This window comes from Magnolia sinica, chromosome 10 (genome assembly GCF_029962835.1).
Source record: "Magnolia sinica isolate HGM2019 chromosome 10, MsV1, whole genome shotgun sequence".
NCBI lineage: Eukaryota > Viridiplantae > Streptophyta > Magnoliopsida > Magnoliales > Magnoliaceae > Magnolia > Magnolia sinica.
Window position 1 is genome coordinate 16,614,075 of NC_080582.1, and position 21,634 is coordinate 16,635,708.

Sequence of the window (21,634 nt, forward strand, 5' to 3'; positions counted from 1 at the left end):
CTGATCAAATCGAGTATAAATACGCTGGTAGATAAATCACTTTCTTTTAAAATGAGCATATATATCCTTGTGGCCTCCCTCGCAGGGACAGACCAAGAAATGAAATTTTAGAAAGCAGGATTCCCACAGATCAGGGCTTTGGTCCAAAGACTTGAAAATGATGGCATCATTGACTGAGATGCGATGTCTACTGCTGTCTTGGAGCTGTTCGTGCAGCAAATTCAAGCCACATCGATCCCAATTCAATTCTTCTGGAAGCCGATCTATCTTTCTCTAGTCGATCTTCTTGAGATGCTCCATTCGCAACAGGTCCAGGCATCGCATGGTAGTCAGATTGAAAATTTCGTGCGGGTGCTCTTCCATTTTCGTGCCTGATAGATCTAGTGCCTCATGTTTTGAAAGTTTATCTGGGATGACCAGTGTCAATAGAGAGCGACAACCCTTGAGCGAGAGTTGGCTGAAGTCGCAGGCACCTGAGATGTTGAGACGTCGGAGGCTTTGCATGTTGTGGAAGGATACCTCAACCATCTTTGTCGGGGGAGTTTGATGGAGATCGAGGATCTTGAGTTTCTGCATATCCTCTAAGAATGCAGGAAGAGCGTCTAGCTTGCAGCAGCTCCGGAGCTTCAACAACCGTAATTCGCAAAGGCAGGACATGGACGAGGGCAGGGAAGAGATGCTTGTGGAAAAATCATCTGAGATTTCTTGCAAGTGATCATTATTGTTGAGTAACAATGTCGAGAGAAGAGGGCAATCTGGAGAGCAAAATGGGAGTGTTTCTACCTGATTATTGGATAATGAGATCCATTGGCATGATTCTTTCCTATGAAAGTTGTACTTCTCTAGGAACATCTGAGAATCAATCACTTCCATCACATGAGAATTCATATCCACATGACATTGTCCTCCTGAAGATCCTTCCATTGTAAATTGCTCTCGTAGCCAATCCATAAATTCCACTTCGACCAATGACCTTGGCCTTGGATATTGATCGCTACCTCAGAATAGAAAGGATCCAGATAGGATCCCCACCGTATGCAGGAGGGACTGCTCACTGAGACCACGACATGTAAGTGGCCCGTAAGGTTTATTGATAGACACCTTACTCAAGTCAAGAGAAAGGTATGCACAACTACTCTAATCCAACTACGCCCATTATGTGCCTGGCCTGACTTAAGCATCGGAGGGTCCCCGGCCACAACCGGCGCCCCTAGTGTCTCTTTGTTTTGCAGGTGCGCTACCGGCTAACAAGAGGAAGGGTAGGATCGATTGGATTAAGAGCCTAGGTAATTTGGTCTTGATGACACCAAGGACAATAGCACCATGCATTTCTCTGCATATTCCCTGGTCTCTTGAAAGCCGCTTCATTATTCTCCTCGTTGAAAGATCCATCTAAAAACCACTCCTACCTCCAATACTCTTCTGTCAAGGAATCTCCATCGATGGAGCGTCCATTTCGACAGAAAAAGGACACTTAAGAGAAGCATTTCAAGACCATGTCTCTGGTTGTTGAGAAACCAATGCCGGCCATCACATCAGCTGCCACTTTCTGTAAAAAATCCCAGGTGTCTTCTTTAGACCACTCCCCCAGCGTGATGTTTACTTAGGCTTCCATTTCCTTTCAAACTTCTGGGGATTGAGTTGTGATCACGACTTTGCTGCCGATGGTGATAGCAGGGGCCATGACGGGAACTCCCATCTTTTTCAAGTTGATGCCTTCCCAAACATCTTCCAAGACGATGAGGAACCTCTGGTTGCTTAGCTTAGCTCCAAGACGATGAGGAACCTCTGGCTGCGTAGCTTAGCTGAGATTCGTTTATCAGCTGCGGAGAAGTGCATGGACTTTGGGATCTTCAATGCTTCCTTGATTCCCATCTGTACCTGCATTAAACGATTCCCTTTCCCCTTTTCATCCAACTCCATAAAATCAGCGTTTGCAAATACTCATTAAAATTAAACGATCCTTCCTGCTCTTTTTGCTAATGGTCCGATTCTCCTCTGAATCTCAGTTGCATCTTCTCTGAAAGACTCTCGACCCCCGGTGCTCTTACTCTTATGATCACATCAAACGGATGACTAGATTCTCTGGATTCCTCCATCACTGCTGCAACCACCTGTCTCATGTTCCTCGTCTCACTCCCTCCCATCCCCAAACTGAGAACACTGAAATCTTGTCATCTTTCAAGTAGTCCCATATCTGTTGCCTCATGCATCGTGACCAAGCACTTACAACCTCTCCTCCTCGTCTGAGCCGTCGATCATCACCATCCCTGGAAGCTGCCATCGCCTCCGGACGATCACTGTCTGCAAAATTGGAATTCCTTGTTTCGTAAGGGTGGAAATGAGAGCATGGGCTAGGCATGGCCTGCAAGCTTGGCCCTATCAATTTTCAAGCAGGTTTATAATCAGGCTCGAGTCATGTTAGACCAATCCATCCTGACTTGACTTCATCCGAATTTTCTCTCTCGCTAATGGATTGCCTATTACACAATCCAATTTTGACCGTGTGGAACTTTGCTGGCCCATTGTGATTTATGTGTTAGATCCAAACAATCCTAAAAAGTAGGCACATCCAAAGCTCAAGTAGACCACACCACAGGTAGCAGTGGGAGTTAAAAGACTAATTTACAACTATAGTGTGGCCCATTTGAGCTTTGGATTTGTCTCGCTTTTGGCCTCGTGTCTTACAAGGTATGGAAAAATGGATGGACGATGTGAATCTAATACATACATTATGATGGGGGCCATGGAAGTTCCATATGTCAACACTCCGGGTTTTCTTCTCTCTAGCTAGCAGCTGAATTTATCGATGCATGAAATTTATGTATTTCTTATATCCACACCATTCATCCATTTTTTCAGATCATTCTGAAAAACAGGGCAAGCCAACACTCAAGTGGACCACACCACAAGAAATAGTAGGAATTGATGCTACCGTTGAAAACTTCCTGTGGCCACAGAAGGCTCTGATCAAGCTGATATTTGTGTTTTAACTTCATCCAGGTATGGATGACCTTATGAACAGGGTAGATGAGAAGTAAGCATCATGGTTGGCACTAGGAAGGTTTCAAGGGAAGTTTGTTCAATCCTCACTTCTTTCTATGGTGTGGTCCACTTGCACCTCATGTTTGGGTTCATGTTCTAAATTATCTGTAAATATTGATGCAGTGTGAATTTAACACAAAAAATCATAGTGGCACTTGGAGAAGATTCACAATTAAAACTTGCATTGTGTAGCAGGCAATCTATCCTGGAGAGAAATTCTGGGTATTTTGTTACTGGAGTCACGAGAAATGCCGCGTTCCAATGAAAAGAAATTATGAAAATAATACTCCACATTAAACAGTACAGGAGAAACATTGAATGGTTAGGATCTTACAATCTAGAAGACTGCAGGGGATCCCCCATCAATAGTGGTGCCCATCAGACCCAACAATTTGGTTAATGCAAGTGTATAGGATCATGTGCATCAACTATGTATATGTTGATGCTCAGGACCCCTGCTGTAGGGACTATGTATATGTTGATGCTCAGGACCCCTGCTGTAGGGCTATCCCACTTTGATACTTATAGTTTTGTTAGGTTTCTGTATGAGTAACTAATAATATGCTCCTATGAGATTGACTAATATCATCTATTCATCATTGAATTTCTTAATTTATCTTGCTCTCTAGATGATCATTTCAGCCAAATAGTGGTCTTGGGAGCATCTTTATGTGTTTCTGGGAATTTTTTTAAACCATTTTGTCATATTTAGCAATAAAGTTCTCATTTGACAAAAAAAGACAAGAAAATACTCAATGGGACTGGATTACTGATGATACCATATGAATATGACAGTTTTCATCTCTAAGCACACTCCAATGCCATCAAAATTCAATTTTCAAACTCCTACCAAAGGAGGGTGATGTGGGGGAGGACGTGATGGGGTCAATCACCATCTTCCTCGAGGATAACTACTTTGAATCTACGGAGCTCCTCTGGATTCCTGACAGAGTTTCCTTGAATCCACAAGGGATAAAGTAGAAATAAATTCTAATAAATTCGAAAAGAAATTGATTGATGATAAAAAAATAATAATAATAATAATAATAATAATAGTGAATTCTAATAAAAGAAATAATTTCTTTTCGAATAATTTCTAATAAATTTGAAAAGAAATTACAATCCTTTAAATAGTGAACTCGAACCTAAGATGAAGTTTTAGAGTCAAAACTCCAACTCAAACTCCCAAAAAACATGACTTACTATAAGTAGTAAAATTATTATTTATAACGGTGATGATTCCTATTAGACTTCATGGTTTTTGGCCAAAAATAGTAAGTGTCCAATTTAGCCTAACCACATTATTCTCCTAATTTTTCTAAGCCCTTTTCATGTTGGGCACGACTCCTAAAACTCAAAGGATCAAAAGTTTTGATCGAACTAAAACTTACTATAAAAATAAAATAAATTGGACTTTTGACTGTGGATTTGAAATCTCGCAAAGTGTGGGCAACCCAGCATAATAGGGTTGGTTGGCTAAAGTAGCTTATCTTATCCTAAAATATATATGATATGTCGAAAAACTCATCCCGGTTTGTGAGATACGATTGTTTTAAGGTTCTGACGGTCCTGCTCACTTCTGCCTTCGATTAGGCCTTATCTGGTCCATCTTGGCCATGAAAGTGTCCGCGTTAGAGAAGGTCCCATGCGGTGATTCACCTAAAAACTGGAGATGAAAGGGACCAAATGATTGTACTTTAATTCTTTCCAGTAATGCCTGGGAGGGTACTGCTCCCTATATGCAGTAATTCCACTCCTTGCAGATTTTCCAACAAAACACTAGAGAGAACGAATCAAGAGTACTTTCCTCTTTCCTATAAAGGACTGTTTCTGCAATTACTTGAGACTGCTCCAACCTTCTCCCTCATAGTCCATGCAATTCCAAAGTGATTGGAAAAAAAACAGTGCAAAAACAAGCCACTGAACAATGGAGGAATAGGTGAACTGATTCCTCTCCTTCATTGCACCTGTTTGGGAAGCTAACACCTCTTTTCTTTGGTTGGAGCTTTGCTAAGTGCACACGTGTGTGCAATAGAGCCCATGTACATGCCACTCGTGTGCCAGCATGTCATGATAGGTTCAAGATCCAATCCATCCATCAGAAAGGAACCACTAGATTGAGGCCCTATCCTGATAATCAGGTTGATCCACTAGTCAGGTGGGTCACAGTCTGCAAGACAAATGAGTTACTCCAAAAAAATGGATAAAGTTTTCTAACCCGTCCACCTGTTTCTAGTATTGGGGCCCACTTGATGAGTGGACCAGATTTATTTTTGGGAGAACATGTAGAAGGTCGGACCAATCTGATGGATGGATTGGATCTCGCACCTATGTGCCATGCTGTCAGTCATCATCCCATGGAAGGAGCGAGCAGAGGCCCGCTTCCTTGTCTGACAAATTCCTCCTACAAGGGGGAGACCAAACTACCACATCCGGATCATGAAGAAACATTGAGCAAGGGAGAGCTCCCCATCTGGGGCAAGACTTGCTAACCTCGGAAACTCCTCCTGGAGGGACCTCTCTCCGATCCACAGGTCTTTCCAGAACTGATTTGCTGCCTGTCACCGCATGAGAATCTGACCCTCTCCTTAAACTTGTCCACCACTCTACAGACTGCCTTACACAGCCCAGAAGTTCTATATAAAGATGTCCTTTACCCACCAGCCCCTTTCCTGGAATCTTCCCCAACTTCTGGGAGAGTGACCTGCTTTAGTTTCCCTAACAGCTGGTGAATTCCTCAGCCTTTGTCTTTAAGGTTCCTTGTGAATGTCAAGTTTCATTCCAGTCTACCATCAACTGACACTTTTTTTCTGCAAGGTGATTTTGAATAAACTTGGGAAGTTGGCCCCCAGTGACAACCCATCCATACTTCTTCACATTCCTGTTTCTTCTTATTTCTTTTTTCCCTTTCCAACACCCTAGTTCAAGTCGTGTTGGATCTGGTTGTCAAGGTCCTCAGTTTGGGTTCGTATTGGAAAAGCCAGCCTGATTTGATATCAGGTTGGATTCGGGTTGAGCAAATTCAGGTTGGATTAGGATGTGTTGGGAATAATTACGTCTATTTGGGTTGGGTGGGGTCTGGTCAGGTTGGGTCCAGTTGGATCAAGTATGGTGTAAGTCGGGTAGGGTTGTGTTGGGTTTCTATCCGTCGCTTCGATTTGACGGAGGGAATGGCGATGATTACAGTGATATTGGAGCCAACAACGCTGGCATTCAGCAATGGGAAGAGGAGATGCAGGAGTTTGTTCTGGAAGGTTCGGGCAGAGATAAGGAGGCAGGTGAAAGCGCGGTCGAGGAGAAGGTTCAGCTTCAAATACGACCCTTTCAGCTATGCATTGAATTTCGCTGATGCTGGGTCTGGATTCCTCTGTTGAATTAGATAATAGAGATTGAAAATGGTAGAAATAGGGTAAATGGGTTTTGTCTTGGGTGGGTTCTGTTTTTGCTTCTTGTATATGGAGTTTTTTCTCTTCTTTTCAGGAACTGAGTGTAGGTGAGGTAGCTTTTGTACTGGGATTTCTATCTCGATTCTCCTGGGTCTCGATTTTATTTTTATTTTTTTTTCGTTTTTTAATCTTTTCTTTTCTTAATATCAGTAATGGGTTATGTCTATATAAAAAAAAAAAAGTCGGGTTGGGTTGGGCTGCGAGTTGGGTCCTCTTGATGTCAGCTTGGGCTCAGTTTGACCCCCAACCCGGCCCAACCTGATCGAGTTGCACTCCTGATCCTGACACCCTTTTTAGCCATGCATCTTGTCCAACGTTGTGCTTGTGTTGTTGCTGTTTTAGGAATATATTCGTACAGTCAACTCTTCCAACCATCTGCTGACATTAATTACTTATGTACCAGTGATCAATGCGACTGTGCAACTTCAGAAGGAACTGTCTGCTCTGCAATCTGAATTGGATCGGATCCAATTCTTACTGAAAATTGCTGATCCGACAAGAGAAGCTGCTCGGAGGAGGGATTCAAAAGCCCAGACATCAAAATCTAACCAGCCAGATATTCCTATTTCCAACGTCACAAAAAAGGCTTTTAGTGGAGCAAAAGAAAAGCTCTACGCTAGCAAAGCCTGCAAATGGTTCCTCCCATAAAGATAAAAGTCTTACCTTAGAAACAAGTAAACCTCCAGAAGGTGATAAAGATGTTAGTGACGGCATAGAAAGCAAAGTGGCCACATACACGGTCACAAAGCCTATATGGCTTGGTGCTACAGAGGACATGTAAGTGAAAGAGAAGCAACATGTACATGATGAAGCGCCACAAAAAATGTATGAATCTGACGATTTTGTTGACATTTGGGAAAGTGGCATTTGATACTATGGACTGACAACAACAAGAAAAGATACTTTGATTTCTAACCATCATTCATTCATTCCACAATAAATATAGGTCAACAGTTAAGAAGTAGAAAAAAAAAAATTAGCTCCATGATTTAATGTTGAAGAGAGTATATACTGTTTAATCTTTTATCATGAACAAAATAAAGTAATTTACCTTTTACTAAATGATTCTTAAAATGCCCCCAGCAATTTAAAAGCATAAAATGAATGCCAAGTGAAGCTTAAAATAGAAGAGAATAAGTATAATTTGAATTGTAAATTGTAAGATATAAATTATAGAATCGTAGGATTCATATAAAGAGGGATTCAAGGTGAGATTCAAATAGTTTTGCTTAAGATTAAACTCAAATCCTAAATTGCAAATAGTAGGATTTTGATGACTATGCGCTTGTTTAATATATGTGACCAATCACATTGAATTCATGCAGAACAATTGGGCGATGAGCGAACCTCATTGAATGACCGTTATGGTTACTGATGCATAATTTTATCGTGGCCATTGCTCATTCCAAACTGATCAAAAGATTTCAATGAATTGCTCAGAGTCACATTCAAATGCATGTTGGATGCACTGGTTGCAGATGTAGTGAAGTGGCTAACCATTTTGAACCCTTGCAATGATCCTGAGCATCTAAAGGGTACCGTACATTGTAGAGAACAGCTGGTTGAAGTTGTAAGCTTGTGAAAACCGTTATCGCTACTCATGGAAGATAAAAAGTGGAGGATTTCATGGTCTATATGCTTCCTTTTGGACCTCTCTATAAACAGCAGCTATGAAAATGGAAGATTGTAAATTCAGATGTTATGCATCGGTTGAACCTTTGTATCCATTCTGTGGAATCAGTACAAAATCAATCTGAAATTGAGGGAAACGATTCTAACCACATTTGTTTTCATCTTTCAACAATGCCATTTTACAGTTTTTGCATGTGGACTGGAGCATCCGGAGTTAACGGATTTGATCTTAGGTTATTATGCACAATTGAAGTCTGAATGCAAGTGATTAGTGTATTGTCATTTCAAAGCGGCTTTCTAGTGTGTTTTCATTCGAGGAGGCCGAGTTCCGTGTTCAGAAAAAGTTCATAGATGTAGGGTTCATGTTTGATCTTTCCAAGCCATTGATCTGTAGGCCCCCATCGTGGATGGACGATTGCCCCAAAATCTCCCAAATCAGAAGATCCTAGCCATCAAATCTTTGGCCTTTCCTCCAGTGAGTGTGGTTTGTTGGTTCATTTCTTTTTAACAACAGGAGGTTAGAGTTGACCAATTGGGAGGATATACTGGGAATGGTCCATCCATGATGGGGGACGTTAGATCAATGGCTTGGATAGATTAGCCATCGGCCCCACACTTACCAACCAGGTTCGGAAACCGGTAGGGAGCTTGGCCTCTTTTCATTCATTCTAATGTGGTGTAAACAATAATACGATAGGGATTTGATTCTTTAGTGCAGATACTGAGATTGAAAGCTCTAGCTACTGGTATGGATGCATCTGGTAATTATTACTGTCTTGTGCATTCGGATTCCAGAGGAATGGTTCCTTCCACATAATGGGATGAAAGTAAGTCCTACCTGTTTCCATTGCAATCCTCAAATTGGATGGCAGACGGTCACCATCTTTTCGGTGCATCTAAGATTGGCCCTTGGCCATTTATAGGTCTTTGTAGTGACAAATCTCATTATCGGGAATTTCTTCTCTCTAGAATTTCTCAGGATATTGATGGGAAAATCTGGCTAAAATTGAAATTTCTCTTATAAATTAATAAATATTTTAGGATTTTAATAATGACTAATTAGGTACGTCCTTTTTGAGAAGGAAAAGTACCGAAGTACCCTATTTATTGTTTTTCTTTGGAAAGTAATGAAGTCAGAAAAAAAAAAAAAGTGGCCGCCCCACCTAGTTTGTGTATAACATTAGCATGCCAAACGTATTCAACCAAACATAATAATCACAAGGACCAAAAATATTTTTTTATTGAATCACTAGTGGGCTGTGATTATATTTTGATGTTTTTAAGTGGTGTATATTATTTTTTATGGTGTGCCTCATCCTCCTTTTAGATTGACGAAATTTTTGGTACTTCTCAACACTATAGGAGATTACATCTATTGGACGGCTTGGATATCATAAAAATATGTAATGGGCCCCAAGAATTTCTACTTTACCAGTTTCTAAAGAAACAAGTGCATGGTTGGCATTGTGGTAATTTCAGTGCTCTATTTGTGTGGAATTTTGTGGTAAAAATCCCTAAATAAAACGAGAGATGTCAACATCAAACGATTGCCAAAAGTAGAAAAGACTCGCCGGTTAAGACTGCAAATCGGATATGTGATGGGACCCAATTTTCAGGCTTACCTAAACTCAGCGTACAGATTTTCTTATGACCCAACCCCAACTTTTATCCAACAGTGCCTATTTCTCTGGATTTGATAAACATGATTAAGAGAATGAAATAAAGAATTAAGGATCCTCATCATGGAACAATTGAGTGGACCAGTCGGGATTGGGATGATCCTGGCCCAAGTTTCAGCCTTATCCATGGTTGGCTAAGGTCATAAGCATATGCCTCTCTCTCTCTCTCTCTCATATAATAGAAAATTACATCTAAATTAGGGAACATAACTGAAACCTGAAAAACCCAACCAATTCATGCAAAGCAGAAAGGCCCCATAACAAAAATCATCTAACACCTCTGCGAGGAAAATAAAAGAAAAAATTAAATAAATTAAGTGTCCTTACTGCTGCAAGCATGATTTACAAAACAAATCCAGTACTTGTTTAACTTTCCGAAATTCATGCTAAAGAGTAACACATCCAATTTGTTCATGAAATTCATAATTCGAAGCCACTACGACTAAGTCACCTAAGTCCTATAGAACACCCTCTTTCTACCACAGCATCGCACAAATAAAAGAGAATTACAATAGTTCAATAAGAGAATAATAACATAATAAACAGATCCTAGTTGAAGCAGAAAAGAATCACTTGGTTGACGGACACCATTCTTTGAAACGGATGTTGTGTGGCTTGACACTACCTTCCCATTTTATGCTTTCCCACCATTTCAGCTCACCTTCAATCTTGACTTCTGCTGCAGAAGCATTTGTGTTATGGAGAGGAAGCTTCTCCAGCAGCGGGCATCCTCGAATCTTCAACTTCTTCAGCATCGGCAAGTGCCCACCGCAAATGCTTTTCAGTTTGCGTAGCTCCCAAAGTCGTAAATCGACTAGCTTTGGAAATGCATTTTGTCCCACCACGCTGTCTTCTTCAAAGACCTTCTCCAGTCTACAACAGAATTTTATTTCTAGTAATTTGAGATTCTGTAACTGAATGCTCGAAGAGAAGAAGTTGATGAGCTTCGGGCAACAGTCCAAATATATATTCTTTAGGCATGCGAAGCTCCCACTTCCCAATTGCCACTGGCACACTGTTCTTAATTTGGCAAGATCGGACACCCTTAGATTTTCTAAACAGACTGCTGCATCAACGTCTGCCACACCGATGTTTACATTTCGTCCGACAATCAGATACTCCAATTGATGGCATTTCTCAATCCAGCATTCTTTAAGGTTGTCCATCTTCATGCCGAGATCGGACAGTGCCTTAACAAACGCATTGCCATACAAATGAAAGAATTCTATCACCGAGATAACTCCTCTAATACCATCCAGGGAATTCTCACCGCTGCAAACCTCCAACCATCTGTCATAGCTCAAAGACGGCTCAAATCGAGCATAAATACGGTGGTAGAGAAATCGGTTTCCTTTAAAACGACCATATCTATCCTTGCGCCCTCCCTTGCAGGTACAGACTACGAAATGGAATTTTAGAAAGCAGGATTTCCACAGCTTCGATCTTCGGTCCAAAGACTTGAAAACACTGGCATCACTGACTGAGATGCGACGTATGCTTCTGTCCTGTAGCTGTTCATGCAGTAAGTCCAATCCACATCGATCCCAATTCAAATTTTCTGGAAGCTGATCTATCTTTCTCCAATCAACCGTCTTGAGATGCTCCATTCCCAACAGGTCCAGGCACCGCATGGTTGTCAGATTGAAAATTTCGTGCGGGAGCTCCTCCAATTTCGTGCTTGAAAGATCAAGTGCCTCAAGTTTTGAAAGTTTATCTAGGCTGACCAGTCTCACTAGAGATCGACAACCCTTGAGCGAGAGCCGGCTGAGGTTGCAGGCACCTGAGATGTTGAGACATCGGAGGCTTTGCATGTTGTGGAAGGATACCTCCACCATCTTCGTCAAGGGAGTTTGATGGAGATCGAGGATCTCGAGCTTCTGCATATCCTTTAAGAATGAAGGAAGAGCCTCTAGCTTGCAGCAGCTTTGAAGCTTCAACAACCGTAATTCACATAGGCAGGACATGGACGAGGGCAGGGAAGTGATGCTTGTGAAAGAAATGTCAAGGACTCGGAGTTTGGTCATGTTCTGGAAAAAACCATCTGCGATTTCTTGCAAATGATCATTGTTTTTTAGCAACAATGTTGAGAGAAGAGGGCAATTTGGAGAGCGGAATGGGAGTGTTTCTACCTGATTATTGGATAATAAGATCCATTGGCATGATTCTTCCCTATCTAAGCTGTACTTCATTAGGAAAGTCTGAGAACCAATCACTTCCATCACCTGAGAATTCATATCCACATGATATTGTCCTCCCGAAGATACCTCCATTGTCAATTGCTTTTGTAGCCAATCCATAAATTCCCCTTCCATAGATTGAACTTTTGATAAGTCTCTCCAAAAATAAATTTCCCACCTATCTAGAAAGGAGCTTAGGTAATTTGGGTTTGATGGCACCAGGGACAATAGCACCATGCACCTCTCCGCAAGCTCTTTGAGCAGTACATTCCCCATTCTCTTGAAAGCCGCTTCTTTATTCTCTTCCTCATTGAAGAATCCATCTAAAAAGCCCACCGACCTCCAATACTCTTCTATCAAGGAATCTGCATCGATGGAGCATCGGTTTCGACAGAGCAAGGAGATGTAAGAGAAGCATTTGAAGACCATGTCTCTGGTTATTGAGAAACCAATGCTGGCAGAAACATCCGCTGCCTCTTCCTGTAAAAAATCCCAGGCGTCTTCTTCAGACCACTCCCCCACCCTGATGTTTACTTGGGCTTTCATTTCGTTACAGACTTCTTGGGATTGAGTTGTGATCACCACTTTGCTGTCGATGGTGAAAGCAGGGGCCATGACTGGAACTCCCATCTCTTCCAAGTTGATGCTTTCCCAAACATCTTCTAAGACGAGGAGGAACCTCTGGCCGCTTAGCTTAGCCGAGATTTGTTTAGCAGCAGCGTAGAAGTCGATGGACTTTGTGATATCCAATGCCTCCTTCATTCCCATCTGTACCTCCATTAAACGATTCCTTCTCCCCTTTTTATCCATCGCCTTTAAAATGCTTCTCTTCACAGACGATTCCGCAATGCCCTCTTTTTGCAAACGGTCATATTCTCCTTTGAGTCTTGCCTGCATATTCTCAGCAAGACTCTCGACCCCCGGTGCTCTTACTCGTATGATCACATCAAACAGACGGCTGGATTCTCTGGATTCATCCATCACCGCTGCAACCACCTGTCTCACGATCCGTGACTTCCCCACACCCTGCCATCCCCAAACTGAGAACACTGAAATATTGTCATCTCGCAAACAGTCCCATATCTGTTGCCTCATGCGTCGTGAGCAAGCACTCACAACCTCTCCTCCTTGTCTGAGCCGTCGATCATCAGCATCCCTGGAAGCTGCCGTCTCCTCCGCACGATCACTTTCTGCAAAATGGAATTCCTTGTTTGGTAAGGGTGGAAATGAGAGCATGGGGTTGGCACGTTCTGTGCCCCATCAATTTAAAGCCGGCTTGGGCTCAAGTCATTTTACACCGATCCAGCACTTTGGGTTTTCTTCTCTCTAGCAACCAACAAAATTTATTGAAATGTATGAAAATTACGTGGGCCCACAACGATGTATTTCTTACATCCATTTTTTTAAGATCATTCTGAAAAACAGGGCAATCTCCAGTGCTGGGTTAGATGGGAATTGTAAGCCTACGGTTGGTGCTAGAAAGGTTTCAACGGTGGTATGGTCCACTTGAGCTTTGGATGTGCCTCATGTTTCGGCCCATCTCTGAAATTATCAATAAATATTGATGAACAGTGTGGATTTAACACAAAAATAAAAAATTAAAAAATCATAGTGGGACTTGGAGAAGTCAACATATGAATTATCTGCAACGGGTAAAAGAAGGGTGGTGGGAACTTGTTTTGAAACGTCAATTTTGAAATTATGTTAAGATGCCCGCCCACCAATATCAGATGTTTGGGAAATATGTGCGCACCTCCTATTAAGTGCAAACCATGCCATGCAATCCATTTCTCTCACAAGGAAAATGCCCAAAAAACTCCACTTCCAAATAGGCCATAGTTACATTGAATCTGGACCGTTAGTCAACAAAATGTTGCAATACCATCATTCATTGCATATTAAAATCCATTTACGTAATCATTTTTCAACTTTGCCATATTGTAGGGCCCAAACGTCTTCTTGGATAGGACTGTCAATGGGCCGGGTTTGAGGTTGGCATCTGTTCGTATTTTGAACTGTTAAAGCCTGACAGTTTGGCCCTATTCAAAATTTTGATTTTGCTGGAATAAGCCTGGCACATTGACAGCACTGTTGTTGGGCTTAAAACATAGTATTAAAGCTCATCTTAATAGGAACTACAATATTAAATGTTAGTCGGATATGGTTGTTTGAATACTGAGTTCAGCTGTTACGGAGGCCATATTTCTTCCCAATTAATGGTTGCATACCCAAACGTTCGGAGCCGTATTGATTCTACAAACAAGAAGCTGTGGTAGCTTCTCTGATTTACTGAAGCCGGTGAAATCACAAATTCCATGGATGACCGTCCATCATCACAACAATATTAGCAGGCAAGTTGTGTCCTCCTTGCACTGCTAAGGGCTTGATTGGATGAGAGGAATCCACAGCCAAGTAAAGCTGGGCCTAATGGATTTTTGGGTTTTGGCTTGGGCCCATTACTTTAAGACCATGCATGCTTCAAACTTGGGCCTAATGGTGCCTGGCCCGTTCCAGCCCACATGGCCACATGCAGCAAAAAGGCCCGCTTTGACGAGCAGGTACAAATCTCTCGTACCATTTCTGTACTCACATGCGTTATCGAGTACAATTTAAAAAGGATTGCGTGGTGACCCTAGAAGGATTTGTTTGGGCCACGTGTGTTGTTAGATATAGGTGGGCCGGTGAACCATGTGGAAGGACTTGATTGGGCCATGTGTGCTGTCAGAGATAGGTGGGCCATGATGTTTATGTGAAATTTACTCTGACTATATGATTGGAAACAATGTATAAGGACAACACTCACCATCCAAAATGTTTCCCTTGGTGTGGCTCACCTGAATTGTGGATGGACTTTAATTTTGGGCCAAGGGGTCAATTTTTGGTGTGGCATCTAAGGGTTGAAGTGGATTTCATATAATCATCATCGTGGATGGTGGACAATGTAAAGATCAAGGTCATGAGGGTCTCTACCCACGGAGAGAGAGGATCCTGCTCAATTTTGGTCTCAAGTCCTAAAATGATCTCAAATAATGGATGGACGGGGTGAATTTCTCACAAACATCAAGGTGGGCCCCACCAAGAGTAACGTGAAATGATGTGGAGAGTGCGGATTGTCTGTGTTGAAGATAATAAAATTCAGTGCGGCCGCCTCTGATTGATCCACGTCATCACTGGATTTCTCTCTACCCATATATTGCGTGATACACAAGGTGACTTTTAACGTCCACAATGATTTATGTTATAGATCCAAACAGATTATCAATTTTTACAGATCATTCTAAAGAATAAGCCATAAAACAAGGCACATCCAAAGCTGAAGTAGACCACAACATAAAAAATAGTGGGGAATAAACCACCACCATTAAAACCTTCCTAGGGTTCATTGTTAGGTTTTTTCTTCCATCTAACTTCTTCGTAAGATAACATATACATGGATAAAGGGAAAAAAAAAATACTAACTTGATTAGAGTTTTTGGTGGCCCTAAGAAATTTTCAACAGTAAGCGTACAATTCTCACTATTTCTATAGTGTGGCCACTTGAGCTTTGATCTACATCATTTTCTGTCTACTCCCATAAAATGGTACGGAAAATGAATAGACGGTTTGGATCTAATGCTTCCCATCTTCTTCTCTGCACTTGGAATGTGCTGCACCACGGGAGCTGATTAGGTGAGACCCGGGCTAAACCAAGACACTGCGGTAGTTACCATGGTGCTCACCTTGACTTGTGTTATTTTGTATGCACTCCTTTCATCCATTTTTCCAGATAATTCTAAGGTATTATAGAAACAAGAAAGTAGATCCAATTATCAGGTGGACCATATCATAATAAACAGCGGTGATTAATGATTAATAAGCCACAAAAGTTTTATGTCAAGCATATATTTGATTTACCTCTTCATCCAGGCTTATGTGAACTCATCAACAGATTGATGGAAAATAAAACAAACGGAAACATTGAGTTGAGCCCTAAGAAGTTTTTAATGGTAGCGTCTCAATTATCATTGTTTCCTAGAATATAATCCACTGGGTAATTGGATCTTCTTAAGTGTTGGCATCAAGATCTAAAATGATCCAAAAAACGGATGGACAGAGTAGATAGAGAATACACAAATCAAGGTGGGCTCCGTGGTAAGGCTGCACCATCGTGGGTGAAGCCCGGCCTCACCTAATCATCTCGCGTGCACCACGTAGTAAGCCATCGAATTTCTTGGAGTGTGAAATTTATGCAGGCCATGCTATGATATATTTCTTAGATCCACACTGTCCGTCCATTTTTTTCAGATCATTCTAAAATATGAATCCAAAAACATTGAAAATTCAAAGCTAAAGTGGACCACCCCACTGAAGACAGTAAGAATTCATGCTACTGTTTAAAACTTATTGGAGCCACAGAGCCTTCTAATCAAGTTGATATTTGTATTTTAACTTCATGCAGATATGTGTGATCTTATGAACATGCCAGATGGAAAATAAGCCTCACAATGGGCCTTAGGAAAGTTTCAACGGTAATTTGTTTCACCTCCACTACTTTGTGTGGGGTGATTTACTTCAGCTTTGGACGTACCTCATTTTAAGATTATGCTCTATATTTATCTGAAAATATTGATGGACAGTATAGATCTAGCACAAAAATCATGATGGGACCCAGAAAAAGTTCCATACACTTCAAGAGTTGTGTTGTGTAATGAGATAGAAATCAGTCGTATCTCGTTAGCTGAGTGACTGAGTCATCAGAAATATCGTGGAGGAATGAGAAGCAACAGCTACCACTGGAAATTTTTGTGCCTTCAACACAGACGATCCACACTCTGCAACTTATCCCACTTCCGACACCTTCCAAAAATGGTTTACAGTGAAAAGATAGAAAAACCAATAGATATAGATACCTGGTATTTGCCTCCTCTTATGTCCTGCGTTCACAAACTCTCCTCTTCTTCTAAGCTGTCCATCATCTACCGTTACCTCTGCAGGATATATTTCTGCAAAATTCGATTCCTTGTTTTGTAAGATTGGAAATGAGTGCATGGGCTAAACATGGAATAGTCATTTTAGACTGACCCATCGAGACCAAACTTCATATGTAGCCGTTATGTCGCCAATATATATTTCTAGACTTGAAGGGCCTGTTTGAATATCACCTACACCTAACAAGTAACCCTTTTTTTTTTTTTTTTGTTTATATATATATCTATAAAGCTTTTAGCAATAAAAAATTTATTTTTGGAAGTTAGTTTGATTAGCACTATTAGATTTTCTTTTTCTTTTTCTTTTCTTTTTTTTTTTTTTTTTTGGAAGTTTTTCTACTTTTCTACTCCCCTTCTCCCGGCACAGATTTGGTGGATCCCTAACTGTGGAGCCCACCATGGTGATGCGTGAACCTTACATCCACGGTGTCCATCCAATTTCACACATCACTCTAGAGCAAGATCCAAAAAATGAAGCATATCCAAATCTCTAGTGGACCACACCACACGAAATAGAGGTGATTGATCATTAAAAACTTCTTCTCGACCACGAAAGTTTTGGATCAAGCTGATATTTTTGTGGTCCCTTCGTTCATGTCTTTGCAACCTCACCAAGAGGTTAGGTGGCAAATAAACATTCACGCATCCCCCAAGAAATTCATGGTGGGCCACATAGTAATGGATCCAAGGACCTATTCTCTTGAATTGGACACTCCACATAAAAGGTCGCCACGTATGATGGACAACCCATATAAAAAATGAGTCCCACATGATGGATGATCCTCATCAAAGATGGGCTTCATATGATGGATAATTAACATTGATGGTGGGCTCACATGATAGATGACTTATATCAAATTGGGCTCCACATAATGGGCATCCCACATCAAAGGTCAGCCTCTAATGATTAATGGTTTATATCCAAGGTAGGGTCCGCATGATGGACGACCCACATCAAAGGTAGGGCCCTGACGCAGGGATGAACATGATGAGGTCGATCCCCAAAGCCTCTCTGGACTCCTCACAAAGACTTCTCGAATCCACGACGAAAAAAAAAGAAAAAGAAAATAGAAATAATACTCTAGAAAATTTGTAAATTGATTAATGATTGAATAAATGAATTTACATCCTTTAAATAGGGATACTAAGCCATGGAAGAAGTTTCGGAATTAAACTATAGCTAAAACTCCTAGAAATCGCGAGTTACTATAAATAGTAAACTTACTATTTATAGACAGTCGTAATTCCTACTAGTGCGCATGGTTTTCAGCCAAAAATAGTAAATAGTAAGTGTTCTATTTGGCTTCAGCATGTTGTTCTTCTAATTATTCTAAGCACTTTTAATGTTGGGCGCAACTCGCAGATCCCAACGGATGAAGAGTTATAATCCAACTAAAACTTATTATAAAAAATGAAATTAAAATAGGAATTCGACTGACGATGTGATGGTATTTCACAAATTCGGCTTGGGGAAAATCATATATGGTACATCTGGTAGCTCATTTCGATTTGCGAGATACATCTGTTTTAAGTTCTGACGGTTTGGATCACCTCCTTCCCTGATCGGGCCTTTTCTTGTCCATCTTGGCCATGAAACTATCCACTACCCGCTCTGCATCAGGCCCACACTATAAGGTGGGATCCACATGATGGATAATAACATTGATTATAAGCCCCACATGATGGATGACCCATATCAAGGTGGGCCACATGAGGACAATTCACATCGAAGATCTGCCCCTAGCTAGTGATGAATGACCAACGTTTAAGGCAAGTCCCACATAATGGACAGCTCATTTTGAAGTTGGGCCTGCATGATGAACAGTCCACATTAAGGTGGCCACGCATGATGGACGACCCACATCCAAGGTGGGCCGCACATAATGGGTAACCCATATCAAAGGGGGAGCGGATTAGGTGAGACCCCATATCCACTGAGGTGGGTGGGACTCCTATGGGTTCGACTGTCATCCACCGTCCGTCCATATTGAAAGCTCATTTTAGGGCATGATAAAAAAAATGATGCAGTTCCAAATCCAAGATGATCTACATCCAATAATTTCTTTCTAAAATTCATAATTCGAAGCCACTAAGACTAAATCAAAGTTCAATGGAACGGCCTCTTCTTTCTAGCACATAGTAACCCAAATAAAAGAGAATTATAGTAGTTCAAGAAGAGAAGAATGACACAACAAATAGGGACAGTTTAAGTAGAGAAGAATCACTTACTTGATAGACAACATTCTTTGAAACGGATGTAGCTTGGCTTGATACAGCCCTCCCATTTTATAGTTTCCCACCATTTCAGCTCACCTTGGATATCAACTTCTGTTGCAGAAGCATTTGTGTTATCGAGAGGAAGCTTCTCCAGCAGCGGGCATCCTCGAATCTTCAACTTCTTCATCATCGGCAAGTGCCCACCGCAAATGCTTTTCAGTTTGCGTAGCTCCCAAAGACATATATCAACTAGCTATGGAAATGCATTTTGTCCCACCTCACTGTCTTCTTCAAAGACCTTCTCCAGTCTACAACAGAATTTTATTTCAACTAATTCAAGATTCTGTAACCGAATGCTCGAAGAGAAGAAATTGATTAGCTTCGGACAACATTCCAAATATATATGCTTTAGGCATGCGAAGCCCCCTCTTCCCAACTTCCCCCGGCGCACTGTTATTAATTTGGCAAGATCGGACACCCTTAGATTTTCTAAGCAAACTGCTGCATCAATGTCTGCCATTCTTCCAACGAACAGAAGCTCCAATTGATGGCATTTCTCAATCCAGCATTCTTTAAGGTTGTCCATCTCCATGCCAAGATTGGACAGTGCCATAATGGACGCGTTGCCATACAAATGAAAGAATTTTGCCATAGAGAGAACCCCTCTAACACCATCTAGGGAATTATTACCACCGCAAACCTCCAGTCCTCTTTCATAACTCAAAGACTGTTCAGATTGAGTATAAATATGCTGGTAGAGAAATTGGTTTCTTTTAAAACGACCATATCTATCCTTGCGCCCTCCCTTGCAGGGACATACCAAGAAGTGGAATTCTGGAAAGCAGGATTTCCACAGTTTCGAGCTACGGTCCAAAGATGAAAAAACACTGGCATCACTGAACGAGATATGACGTCTGCATCTGTCTTGGAGTTGTTCATGGACCAAGCCCAAGCCACATCGATCCCAATTCAATTTTTCTTGGAGTTGTCCAGTCAACCGTCTTGAGATGCTCCATTGCCAACAGGTCTAGGCACTGCATGCTAGTCAGACTGAAAATTTGGTGCGGAAGAACTTCCAATTTCGTGCCTGAAAGATCAAGTGCCTCAAGTTTTGAAAGTTTATCTAGGTTGGCCAGTGTCATTAGAGAGCGGCAACCCTGGAGCGAGAGTCGACGAAGGTTGCAGGCACCTGAGATGTCGAGGCGTCGGAGGCTTTGCATGTTATAGAAGGATGCCTCCAGCATCTTTGTCAGGGCAGTTTGATGGAGATCAAGGATCTCAAGCTTCCGCATATACTTTAAGAACGTAGGAAGACCCTCTAGCTTGTGGCAGCTTTGGAGCTTCAACAACTGTAATTCACAAAGGCAGGATATGGAGGATGGCAGGGAAGTGATGCTTGTAGAAGAAAGGTCAAGGACTCGGAGTCTGGTCATGTTCTTGAAAAAACTGTCTGGGATTTCTTGCAAGCGATCATTATCATTAAGCAATAACGTCGAGAGAAGAGGGCAGTTTGGAGAGCTGAATTGGAATGTTTGTACCTGATTGTGGGATAATGAGATCCTTTGGCATGCTTCTTCTGCGTCCAAGTTGTTTTTCACTAAGAACGTTCGAGAACCAATAACTTTCCTCACATGAGAATTCATATCCATATGATATTGTCCTCCTGAAGATTCCTCCATTGTAAATTGCTCTTGCAGCCAGTTCATAAATTCTACTTCCCGGGGATGATTGTCCCACTGACGTAAATATTGATTTTTAGTCTCCTCTTGAAAGAGAGAGAGAGGTAATTTGGGTTTGATGACGTCAGGGACAATAGAACCATGCATCTCTTGGCGAACTCTTTGAGCAGTACATTCCCCAGTCTCTTGAAAGCCACTTCTTTATTCTCCTCCTCATTGAAGAATCCATCTAAAAAGCCCTCCGACCTCCAATACTCTTCTATCAAGGAATCTCGGTCGATGGAGGTTCCGTTCTGACACAAAAAGGAAACGTAAGAAAAGCATTTAAAGACCATGTCTCTGTTTGAAAAACCAATGCTGGCAGCAACATCAGCCATCTCTTCCAGTAAAAAATCCTAGGCATCTTCTTCAGACGGCTCCTCCACCTTGATCTTTAATTGAGCTCCCATTTCAGAACAGACATCCTCGGATTGAGTGGTGATGACGACTTTGCTGCCACTTGTAACCGAAACTCCAATATCTTTCAAGTCAAAGCTTTCCCAAACATCTTCAAAGATGAGGAGGAACCTTTGGCCACTTAACTTATCATTGATACTCTTAGCAGTTGCGGAGAATTGTATGGACTCTGGGATCTCCAATGCCTTCTGGATTCCCATCTGCATCTCCATCAACCGATTACTTCTCCCCTTTGCAGCCAACCACCCTAAAACATCTTCCCCATAAACGGAACTCAAATAAAAGCGATCCTTCATTTCTCCTTTGATTCTATACGTCATCTTCTCTCCAAGACTC

The 21,634-nt window shown here is 41.5% G+C and overlaps 3 protein-coding genes across 3 annotated transcripts; all 3 read right to left on the reverse strand.

The window, feature by feature from the left end:
• Positions 1 to 273: 273 nt before the first annotated feature.
• On the reverse strand, positions 274 to 924 carry LOC131217396 (probable disease resistance protein RPP1). The gene has a single exon (XM_058212313.1). It carries the CDS (start codon positions 922 to 924, stop codon positions 274 to 276), a length of 651 nt encoding a protein of 216 aa, XP_058068296.1.
• A 9,374-nt stretch (positions 925 to 10,298) lies between these two features.
• LOC131217397 (probable disease resistance protein At4g27220) lies at positions 10,299 to 19,350 on the reverse strand. The gene is made up of 3 exons (XM_058212314.1): positions 19,260 to 19,350; positions 16,869 to 16,961; positions 10,299 to 13,169 (listed from the first exon to the last, which is right to left on the reverse strand). Exons 1-3 carry the CDS (start codon positions 19,348 to 19,350, stop codon positions 10,372 to 10,374), a joined length of 2,982 nt encoding a protein of 993 aa, XP_058068297.1. The 3' UTR covers positions 10,299 to 10,371.
• Positions 19,351 to 19,416: 66 nt separating this feature from the next.
• Positions 19,417 to 20,842, reverse strand: LOC131217398 (putative disease resistance protein At4g19050). The gene is made up of 2 exons (XM_058212315.1): positions 20,162 to 20,842; positions 19,417 to 19,968 (listed from the first exon to the last, which is right to left on the reverse strand). Exons 1-2 carry the CDS (start codon positions 20,840 to 20,842, stop codon positions 19,417 to 19,419), a joined length of 1,233 nt encoding a protein of 410 aa, XP_058068298.1.
• Positions 20,843 to 21,634: the final 792 nt, after the last annotated feature.